The following is an 11,635-nucleotide window of genomic DNA, read 5'->3' on the forward strand; positions in this document are numbered from 1 at the left end:
CACCCCCCCGCCGCGCCCCCTCCGCGCTCCCTCCGCGCCGAGGTGCGCGGGGCGCCGGGCGGCCGCGGCGGGTGGCTGCTGCCTCGTCTCCCCCAAAGTTTTTGGATCCGCGTCTCCTCATGATGTATGGATGATATATTGCATTGTGGGTGTCAATATAACTGACGGCCATATTTGCCGGTGCTGCTACTGCTGTAAACAACCCAAAGTGTCTGGGAGACACGGAGACGCTTCACTGAATTTCAGGACGCTTCTCCTCCTCCCGCTGGCCATGTCTCTGGGAATGTCTTACAAGCCCAACTTGAACGCCCACATCCCCGGGACTCCCCTCAACCCGGGTAAGTCCGCGGCGGCAACTGGGTGGCAAGTCTGGGAGGCGTGCGGCGGGGCGCGGGGGTGCCGCACCGGCACCTGGGGGGGAAGCCCCGGACTCGAGTTTTTTGCCCAGTCCGGGTATGGCGGGGCAGCGGCTCCGGCGCCGGCTCCGCGCCGCCATTACCAGCGCCCGCCCGCTGCCGCCGCTGCCCCCTCAGCGCCCCCTCCGCGGGGGCGCCGCGCCCGCCAGGCTCGGCCCCGCGCTGCCGCCGCCACCGCTCCGGGGCTCCGGCCGCCGGGTTTCCTCCATGCTCGGCTCCCCGGGGCGGCTGATTGATCTGGATCAGGAATATTCCGCCGGCGCCTCAGCGAGGACCGCTGCTGGCGGGACGCCGCAAGTGCCGCTCGCACCGCGCCTCGCCTCACGCGTGCGGCCGCCGAGCCGCTCTCCTCGGCCGGAGGGGCCGCCCCGGGGCCGCTCTCCTCGGCCGGAGGGGCCTCCCGCGTCCCCGGCCCCGCGTCCTCCGCCGCCGGGGTCCGCCAGCGCTCGCTGGGTCCCCGCTCCCCCCTCAGAGGCTCCGGGCTCCGCGGAGCAGCCGGGGCGGACGAGCTCTGCTCGCTGGAGGTTTTTTTGGAAGAGAGAGCAGCAGCCGCTCTGTATTTCTTACAGAAGCCCTCTTAAAAATTATTCCTCTTCCGTGGATGCGTAGTCTTTCCAACTTTCCTCTCTAAAAAGTTTCCTTGATGGCATTAACTTTTTTTTTTCCTATAACATTCCCCTCTTTTTTTTTGTTTTCCCCTCCCCAATTTCCGAAGGTAACAGCAGGCAAGTATTTTTTCTGGTGGCGGGGAGTGTGTGCAGGTCGGTGCAGCCTGAACAAAGCCGCAGCAGCAGTTGCTTCGCTGTGGGATATTTCGAGGGGTTCTCGCCAATCTGTGCGCGTCGGCTGCTATTAAACAGAACCAAAATGGAGAAGTTGGTGCTGACTTCAATAATATTCCCGTCTCCCCCGCAGCCCCAGCCTGCAGGGCTGGCATCAGACCATCCGCAGCCAGAAATCAGGCTGATTATTTATTTTTTTTTTTTCTTGAGAAGGGAAAGTTTTGCAGTTGGGTTTAGGAGGGAGGGAAATCGTGCCTCGGTGATTTTTACAGCGCCGTTGGTAGTTGTAATCCTGGGAGATTGATGAACGAAAGGGATCAAGGAGATGCACCCCTATTCTAGCTACCGGGAGAGCGGCAATCTTATTTTACTGCAAGGAATCGTCAGCAGCTGGTGGATGAACCGAGATCCCTCTGCCTCAGACACTTGGATCCGGCGTGGAGCTGAGCTCGGTGGGGCTGTGAGCGTGTAGAGGCTCCTGTGTGAGCCTGGGGGTGTGTGGGGAGCACCGCGGGCCCCCCATACTCTGCAGAGGGCTCAGGAAGCAGGGGATGTGCTGAGGATTTTTTTGACAAAAAGCAGAAGTGTCACCGGAGGGAAAAAAAAAAGAAACAAAGCCCAGCAAGGGAAACCGTTCTCCTGTTGGCTCCCACGAGAACCTGTGCCTTGCTCTCCGGAACAGCCGTAAAATTGCAGGGAAAACAAAGGTGGTATTTTGTGATGGTGGGTGAGGGGTGGGGATTAGGTCGTGCTATGGGGGGATCCGAGTCTGGCTGCACAAGCCCGGCTCAGACATGCCGCTGACAATGCGAGCCGAGCGGTGAAGTTTCTGCCTCCGCTCCTCTGGCTGCCGTGTCGGTGAGATTGCTAACGCTCCGGCTACCATCAGGGCTTTAGATTTTTTCATGCAGTTTTATATTTCCCTCCCCCCCCCCCCCCCCTTTTTTTTTTACTCTCCTTGTAATGGCAAGTTAGCAGCAGTTTGCTGTCATGCTGGAACTATTCCTGTCTAAGTTGTCCTCTCTTCTGAGTTCGGATCGTCCTCAACACCCCCAGAATCTTTTCAATGAAAGAACGTCCTCCTCTGAATCCAAAATGGGCTCTCTCTTCCCTCCCTGTCTTCTGCCATTATCCTCACGCACCAGCTCTTCCTCTAGCTAGTGGTATTGCCAGCACCGTGGCCTAAGGCCAAGGGAGTTAGACAAAGCCGTCCTTGCAGTTGCACATATCGTATTCAGAGTGATATGACTGCAAATGGCCCCCTCCTTTCTGGAGCTTAATTCTCTATTGTGCTTAAATTAAATGCCCCCCCTCCCCAGCCAGGAGGAGAAATCTGAGGTTTGCTTCCAAACCTGGGGTGAAGGACCCCCCCGCCCCGTCCTGCAGAGGAGGAGAAAACAGGAAATCTGTCCCTTTTGGCCTGAAATCAGCCCTGCAGAAAAACCTCTCTGTATGAATGCTGAATATTTTGGTCTCGGCCGACGGAGGGCTCTGGCCAGCTGTGGATCTCACAGGGATTTTCCTCGGGGAGGTAACGCTGCTTCCCTGCAGTGCAGGGCTTCTGGTGCAGGAGTGTTTGGAAAGGCAGTGTCGACTCAGCTCCTGGAGCTGCATCCTTGCTGCAGAGCTAACTCCTTTCAAGTTCAGGCTGAGAGTGGCCACTCTGCAAAATCATGTTTAAACTGCGCTCAGCAAGTGGCTCGGTGGGATGAAGCAGTTGTGGTTGGTGGGTGAATGTGCTCTGTTCTTGCACAGGAGCATTTTTTGGGACTCAGAGACATAGACTGAAGTCCTGAGGGGGAGGAAATACGGGGAGGGAACCTCCGTGGGTTTTTGGCAGATCTGGGGATGACTGTGGGTGAGGAAAACGCAGCTGCTCCGCAAGTGACTCAGGATGCTGGAGGCACCCGGGTGCTGACTCCTCTGCCTTGCACCAGGCTGGGGGAAGGAGAAGGTGTTGTCACAGCAGAAATTTGGTGCCTGTTCCTCTTCCCCATTGCCCAGGTCAGTGGTGACACTTGGCCCAGGGTGTCTGCAACCAGACTTGCAGGGTTTTATCTGAATCATCTGCCACCTTCCCGGAGGGCCTGTGCTCTGGGCATGGGGTGCCTGTGTGTGGCCCCCCATGCCATCAGTGCCAGACTGTGCTTGGGGAGCCCTGTTTCCTGCACAAGCATCTTCTGCCTGGATGGTCCACAGGGCCCTGCGATGCTGTGGCTCTACCTCCCCAGCCTCACCTGAGCCTGCAGTGTCCCAGGGGAACCTCTGTTACCCTTTCTAACGGCCGTGTTTTGGTTGGTTTGTGTTCTCTTGCTTACCGTACTGAATCCTGCAAAGTAGTTTCCTCCTCATCTGCCTTGTGTTTTATGTTGTTTAATCCTGTTTCTCTGTAAGAGAGCCAGCTGCTGAGGTGAGGTGAAGGAGAGCATCTCCATTGACTTCAGTGGAGCCAGGGTGATTTACACCAGCTGTGAACTGGTCTGTAGTTTGTCTTTACTGTTGTTTCCATGTGTTTTCTGGCTCTATGGATATTCTCCAGCATTCCTATTTTATTCAGAGTATGCACAGGTTAGAGGAAAGTAGTTTTAAGATACAGAAGCCAGCAGAAGGAGCTTGGGCTTTTCCTTTGGTTTTATTCTAATTCTTGCAGACATGTCAGCTTTCAAGACAAAATGCTGTTCCTGTAATAAAGCTTAAAAACTGCTGTGTGTAGGATCTGAAGAAACAAATTCCAGTGGGCTGTGACAGAGGAAAGAGCTGTGTCTTGGCTGAACATGAACAAGCGGTGACGTGTACGGCAGGTACTGCGGTAGCTGAGCACCAGCCGGGCTGTCAGTGCACCTGCCGCACCTCACACCAGGTGTTTCTTGGTGGAAAGTGCAAATTCTCACTGAGAGGTGAAAGAAGAAGAATATCCCCAACTGGGGCTGGAGCTTGCAGCTGGAAAGACCGATTTTATTCAGTCCTGAGAAATGATACTGGGCACACTAGGCTGTTCCTTATATTATTAAGACTGCAGTGCAGACTTGTATGAGCAAAAGGCTGGCATGTCACCTTTTACAGAGACAACTTCTTTTTGATATTGTTCATATTGAGAGGTGATTTTTGGAGTGGGAGTACTGGAAAGAATACTGTTTGTAGGCAGAGCGGAGAGCAAAGTGTTCGTGCCTTAGCAGAGGGGATAATTCCTAGGAAACACACTCCCCCCTCCCATTCAAACTGAAATTTGCTGGTTCCCTGACCTCTTGAAGTCCAAGTGAAGTTGAAAATGATGTGAAAAGAAGCACACTAAGCATGTTTCAGAATTAGCAATTTTCAAGTGGACTTGTGTGGCCATTGTGAAAACCGGCAGCTTTGGCTTTCTCTGCCTGAGCTCAATGGTTTGGTTTGCACAAGCAGCAAATCTCGTCGTCCCCACCTGTCACATGTTGGGTGAGTTGCAGGGTGGTTTGGGTTCATGATAACTCAATTCTTCTTGGATAAAAGTAAACCAGGAGCTCTGCTCCAGTTGTGCGCCGCTAATGCTCCATCCCTTAGTGGGAACACAAGAGTCCAGACCCAAGACTGGATCGCTTTGAGCCATACCCACGATACAGACAATTAATCCAGGGCACCAGACTAAAATCTAGTCTTAAGTCACTCACCCCAACTACATGTGCTGTACATGTACCAAACGCTTTCATGTCTTGCTCCTTTCCTGTTGTGCCAGATAACTTGCGAGTGTAGAAACAGGCTGTGTCTTGAGCTAGAAAAGGAGAATGGTGGGGAGTCCAAGTGACTGCCTTTTGTTTTTCTGATTTGGGAAAACTAAAAAGAAAATAAAGGCAGGGGGGTAGGAAGAGGAGACATAAAACATGACCGTTATCCACATGGAAAGATTAAATAGAGTACTAGAGGAAAGGCCCAGAGTGTGACAGATCAAAAGAGCAAGGCCTCTGGCTGTTACGATAAAGAATGTCCTACTTCTTGAGAACATATTTGTGTGTGCGCGCACTGGATTTTTTAAAAAGGAAATAGTTCTTTTCAAAGAAAGGTCTGTTTCTACCACAAGGGCTGCTTAAGGGGGAAAGAGTGGGTGAAAATATAACTTTCACAGGCAGTGCTATAAGGAATGTTTTGTGCAAATGAGAACGGGGTCCATTATTTTACATTAAAAAATTTATTGGAGGGTTGGGGGAGGTGGGGGGTGTCTGGTTTTGCTCTGAGTTGGAAACTCCTGTAGTTCAGCCTGTGGCTTGGCTGTGTGGTAGAGGTACTTGCGTAGACGTGCACGTGGTGTCCTATGGATGGCAAGGAGTTCTTGTTGAACTTCAACCAAAGTGCGTAGAGGGCTAAGGAATCAAATATTCTTGTAGTCAGGTAAAACAAGCTGTGTTCAAATCCTCGCTGCAGAAATGGCTGTGCTAGTCGAAGATGTCACCTCTCCCCTGTGCTGAAGACACTTTTCCTCGCAAGGTACGTTGGCAGAGCAGCTTACGTGAGCATATCTCATGTGTTTTGTTGCAAAGTTGTCTGGTTTAGGACAGAAGTTACATCCTATCAGGTAAAATACTCCAGCCTGGTTGTCTCATACCGCATGCCGACAGGAATCAGAGTGCTGGCGTCTGGAGCAGATGGGGACGTCCTCCAGCTGTGGCAGAGGCAGCAACATCCAGCACCAGGCTCCATATGAACAGGTGATGACTGATAGACACCTCAATGGCAACAGCCTTTATGTTGCAAACGACGTCAACTTGAAGGGACTGTGAAATAGAGGCAGGAGCGGTGAGATTCCACCGAAAATACAGACATCTCTTCTTACACACCCTCATGTTCATGTGTAGAAAGAGTTTGTAAAATGGCAGTTTACCTGTGCAGTTTCATGGGACCCTACAAGGTACAGGGTGGTAAAGAAACACAAATCCAATGGGGTTGACTGTTGGCTTGTCTGGGTTCTACATGAGTAACTCATTGAGTTGAGTAACTACTCCTGATTTTACTTGGAGTAGATGAGGGCGGCAGTGGAGCTGTGTGGATGCCGTGGGTCAGGTGAGGTGCACAGTAACCTGCCTTCACAGTTATTTTTCCAGCAAGCAGCAGCAGCAATAAAATTAAGAATTAAAACTTAGACCAGCAAACTGGTATCACTGCTCAGGCTTGGAGTTGTAGCAAAAAAGCTGGAGGGATCCCTACAATTCCACCAGAAATTAATGGGAAGATTCCTGGTCAGTGGGAGTTTAGGCAAACAAAGATTGATTCGCAATCCTTTGTCTCCCTGGATGTTAATTTGAGCTTGGAGAGACCGCTGGAAGGAAGAGATTTTGACACAAAGATTTAGTTTCTGTTGGCTGTATTGTTAGGCCCCCCAACCCCCTTAATAAAGCTTAATATTAACAAGAAAATCGCTGTATTTTTGTGTGGAAAGATGGTTCTGGCAGTTTTCTGTTTGAATACAGAAATAGAAGACATTGTTGGCACAAAAATAAATAGGTATATAGAAGGTTTTGTGTACATTTAATTAGGAAAGTGGAGGGAGGAAAGTGTGTATATTAATTTAGGTTTCAAACAGCAGTGAGCACTAAGACAATTTGGGATGTGATACAGGGCGTCACTTAAATTCAGTACCAAGCACACTCCCTTTTCGATTCTGTCAGTTGTTACTGTCTTGTCTCCATTGTCATCTTACCGTGAGCGAGCAAACCTCAATTTAGATCCCCCCTCCTTTTTTTTCTCTAGTGAATACCTGATCATCACACTCATTTTTGACTGGGTATTGACTGTGAGACTTGCTGCCCTAATTTTTCTTGCTAAGTGTAATAGCAATGGCTAGTGATACATATATGTATTTTAATAACCTGAAATATACAGGACGTTCAGACATCCAGATGTATTTTGGGTTAATTGAGTAATAGTCATCTAAGACCCAGGGCTTCTCCTTGAGATTAACATACAAAATGATAGGTCAAAAAGCTCAAGGTCCGTTACCCTGTGAGATACTAATACTCCCACAATTAATTTCATGATTGCATCATCTTAAATTGAGGTGAAATTAAGTATTTTTCATTTTATTCCCCCCTCCAGCAGAGTTTGACTGGCACAACTTCTGACATGGGTGCACGGAAGCTGGTACCGCGGCCAAGTCAAATCCTTTTCTTTGTTCTCCGGGCCTGCCGCTGCTGATAAAGTGGTCGGCGCATGGCATTATGTCTTATTACATTTTTGATGCAGACTGCAAAGAAACGGGTAAACTCACCATGGTTACCGCGATCTGTCACTTGGCAGGGCACGCCGCACTGCAATGGCCTCTAGTGTCTGCAGCGCGGCTCTGCCTGTGACAACGCGGCACCTCTGCTGCCGATTCACAGCGGGAGCGACGCTCCCGCTCTGTCCGCAGGTTCTTCTCGCTCGGAGTTGCCTCCTGAAAGTTCTGGTTTGTTTTGGTTGTTTGGTGTTGAGGGGGTCGCTGCTGGATTCGCGCTCCCGTGCTGAGACCAACCCCTGGCCAGCTTCGCATCTGTGAAACTTTCCTGCTCGGGCCCTTCGTGCTTTGTCTTGGCACCTGGCGATTCCAGTCGGGTTTTCTTTCTTATCTAGACGTACCCTGCTGTGTTATTTCGTACAGACACGTGTCATTGCTTAAGTCAACACAATCTGAAACAATCACTGAATGATCTCTGCTATATTGTCATTAACTGATATGGTGGTGTTAAGTTGGTTTTTTGTTTGGCGTGGGCTGTGGCCCGGGTTTGCTCAGTGGGTCGGGCAGGATTCCTGAGTCTGGTCAGCGGAGTCCTTGCCTTAATTCTGGACCCGTTTGGAGCTCCCAGGTCTTGTTGTGTGCCTGCTTGCAGCAACAGTTCAGGAACAAGTCATTGCAGGATGGGTCTTTTGTTTTATTGCACATAAGGAAACAGTGCTAAAGTCTTTTTCTGCTTAATTGAGGTAATTAAACCTTCTTACCTTGCAGTACAAGGGGCTTATTAATGTTTTTGAAGCATTTTGAAGTCCTCAGAGGAAAGATGCAGTTTGCTGTTGTGTCATGTTTGAGAACTGTTGAGATTCAATCGTCTGGACTTGAAATATTGACTGAGTTGTACATGCAGAAATCTAACAATTGTTCATGTCTTCTGAGCTGGTAACGTGAAGAGCTAATGGTGAGAACAGCTGGCAGCTGTGGTGATCCTCACAGTGCTGTGCACCCTGGCTGTGCTGTTTAGGTTTTGGGGGTTTTACTATATTTTAGCAAAATGTGACAGTTAGTTCCATGTGAAACCTTAGCAGTGGAAATGCAGATTGTAATGCCGTAACATTTAGCAGCTTAGTTAAAGACAAAGAGAAACCTTCCTGCCTTTTTTAAGGTGACATAGTGACCAGACCAATTGACCGTTTTTAGGATTTCACATTTGGTTAACTAGTTAAAATTAAGAACACACTCTCTTGTAATGAAGGCAACACCACAGTGATACCCTGTGATTAATTCTGAAGTGGAAGGAAACTTCCCAGCTGAGGCCAAGAGCCTGTTCCACTGTGCTCAGCGCTGCTTTTTACTGCATAACTGCCGGCTCTTCTTTTTGTAGTGAGGGGAAACTATGAGTAAAGTCACTTGCAACTTTAAAACAAAGCTAGAGATTTACATAGTTCTTAGCCCCAGTGGCTTTTAGCATCAGTATAATTTCGATTTAAATGAGATCTGTTCCCTCATGGAAGACAGTTGGGAATTTTCAGCAAGGGAGTTTTAAGGGGGAAGATTTTTCCAGACAGTCTGTCTGTGCCTGCGGGCAAAGGCGGCAGCATCGGTGGGTGCAGCATCAGTTGGGTGCAGCAGCACCCACTGTGGGAGGGAACAAGCTGAATGGCCTGGTCCTGAGCCACAGTCCAGAGCCAGCAGGTCCTCTAGCAGTGCTGTGAAACAACAGCAGAATTAAACCCCCTAAGAAAAATCTGAAAGTTGGGGAAGAAGTGTTTGCGATAGTTCATTTGTTTGTCAATGTTCACTTTAGAGTCTGCTGCTGAACTCTTGGTTGACTCAACACCCTGTAGATCTGCATATAATCTATCATAACTTTACAAAAAGTAACCATAACCCAAAGTGGTGTTATTTTCCCTTTGGTTTACTTAAATAGCACAATCTGACTGGCTAAAAATGATATCACACAAAGAGGAATAGGGGTAGCACTCTTTGCCTCCAGTGTCATACAATGGGCAGCAGGTTTGATGTACCTCGACTGACTGTTGGTAGGAATAGTGTTGGCATTGCCTGAAAATAGTACTGAGGGTAACTCGCATTGACCATGTGATGACACTTTGAGTTGCAAAATTACTTTCAGATAACTTGCGCTGAAAAAGTAAAAATAGCGCAGCACATGAGACTCATCTATGTGGAATGTATATATGCAAAAATAGGGCTCCTTAATATTTACAGTTCGTCTAGGCAGAACAACCTGTCATGTTACACTCTGTTTCACTTTTACGCAAACAATTTGCACTGATAATGTTGCAGGCTGTGCTATTTTCAAACGTACAGCAAACCTTAGAGAAACATTAATTGAGCCATTCTCTTCCTAGCAAATAGTGACTCTGAAATGGCATTAGTGGGCTCAGAAGAAGGTGAGCGGTCACAGCTTTAGGAAAGAAAGTGATCTAAAATGTGTCCCAGTGTAACAATCTAATTAATCTTTAGATAATAATGGGTTTCTTTTCTTTTCTCTCCGCAGCTGGGAGCGTTCACTCTCCCTCCACAAGCATGGCAACATCTGTGCAATATAGACAGCTTATAAATGACTACGGACCCCCGTCTCTAGGCTATACACAAGGGATGCAGGTACAGCTCTGCTTGGTTTTCTTTAATCAGATCGCTGACCCGAGGTTTGCGTGGTAGCCCGGGTTGTGGCCTGTAATCTGAGGTGTTCCTCCCTCCCACCAAGATTTGAAATCGAATCCAAATGGCAGACTGATTCATCGCACACGTCTTGGGATCAAATTAGAGAAAGCAGAGTGCTGAGTGAGATTGGTTACTAATTAACTGTTAGTCCCATCGCTTCTGAGTCACAGTGAAACATGTCTTATGTTCTGATTGTAAGGGCTCTAACATATTCTAAAATTATTTGTTAACAAATGAATATTCCTATACTGTTTTTCTCTAAAATTTTGTCTCACAAAGCCTGTATCCTATGGAGTGGTAAACTTCCTGTGAAATCTATTTGACTTAACAGGATTTCCCTTCTCATGTGGGCAGTTTTGTGTGTATCTGCTTTTCACTCTGCCTGCCTACCTAACTTATCCATAAAATATATACCTGGACATTGATAAAGGCAGAGAGAGAGTTCAATAAGCAGTTCTCAGTCTGCTTTAACTTCTGTTTCACCTGGGTCCCAGTTTTGCGGCTGTATCCTCCCCACACATCCTGATTTTTGAAGGGCACGTAGCATTGTGTCCAAATGTAGCAGCAACTGCAAAAAGAAAAGCCTGTTTAGATAATAAACCTGAAATTTTATTAAAAAAAAAGTGGCTTACAGGGCTATTTCTGGTCCTTTATGAATTTCCAGTTGCTGTTTGTTGTAATTGTTTTGGTTTTAGCATTATTTAATTGAGATCAATGTACTTTCAACTACAGGGTACCAGCAGCAGTCAAGTACCGCAAAGCAAATATGCAGAACTTCTAGCTATAATAGAAGAATTAGGAAAAGAGATTAGACCCACATATGCTGGGAGTAAAAGTGCGATGGAGAGGCTAAAAAGAGGTAACGTTTAAATTTATTTTTTAAAACATTATGTTCCATACACTTTTTGCACTGCCTCCTTGGACACAGCTTCATGACAACTGTTTCCTTTGAAACGTTAAATGAGGTGGATGAACAAGCAACGGAAACCTTGGGATACTCAATTCACGCTGTATTTGATAGATAAAACAGTGACCAAATGTGTTTCCTGTGCACAAGGGGAGTTTCAGTTAATAATTCAAACCGTATTTTAGAACCCTTGAGGTATCTAAAGGACATGTTCTTTTAGGTTCCTGCTGACTGACTTACCCCTTCAATTCCCTTTTCTCCCCAGTCTCCAAAATACACAGCCAAGTATTGTTTACATCTTCTTGCATAAGTCGCCCATCTACCTGACCCAGGAGTGTTTAGTAAAGTGCATTTTGCATAAAGACACCTTGTGTTGTGGTAATTCCCACTGTGGCTGGTGGAGAGAAGAGAAAAAATAATGTCAGTGGAGGTTGTTGAGACTGAGATGTCGAACACGCACCTTCCTCCTCTCAGAGGCACCATCAGCTCTCGTCAAGTGGTTGTCACTGAGAGTCCACTGGTAAGGGACATAGAAGCTTTTAGGCCTGGCTGCTGAGGTCTCTCCAGCTTTGCTTTGTCAGCTAAAAGGGGTAATAAATGCCCTTTCCTTGCCGTGTAAAAGAAACCTCCGCATGCCCCACTGCTGACATCAGCTTGACATTGTCCTCTG

The 11,635-nt window shown here is 48.0% G+C and overlaps 1 protein-coding gene across 3 annotated transcripts in view; it reads left to right on the forward strand.

Annotated features, from left to right (window-relative positions):
* The window catches only part of CDK2AP1 (cyclin dependent kinase 2 associated protein 1), a 14,412-nt gene continuing 2,777 nt past the window's right edge, over positions 1 to 11,635 (forward strand). The window contains exons 1-3 of one of the 3 annotated variants that reach the window (XM_065851995.2): positions 1 to 338; positions 9,892 to 9,998; positions 10,791 to 10,917. In XM_065851995.2, the coding sequence (XP_065708067.1) occupies positions 131 to 338; positions 9,892 to 9,998; positions 10,791 to 10,917 (442 nt within the window). In that variant the 5' untranslated portion in view covers positions 1 to 130. Of the gene's footprint in view, positions 339 to 935; positions 1,142 to 1,708; positions 1,906 to 9,891; positions 9,999 to 10,790; positions 10,918 to 11,635 lie in introns of those variants that run through there. The other 2 variants (XM_071816151.1, XM_065851998.2) reach the window with 2 other exon arrangements.

Source organism: Patagioenas fasciata, chromosome 17 (genome assembly GCF_037038585.1).
Source record: "Patagioenas fasciata isolate bPatFas1 chromosome 17, bPatFas1.hap1, whole genome shotgun sequence".
NCBI lineage: Eukaryota > Metazoa > Chordata > Aves > Columbiformes > Columbidae > Patagioenas > Patagioenas fasciata.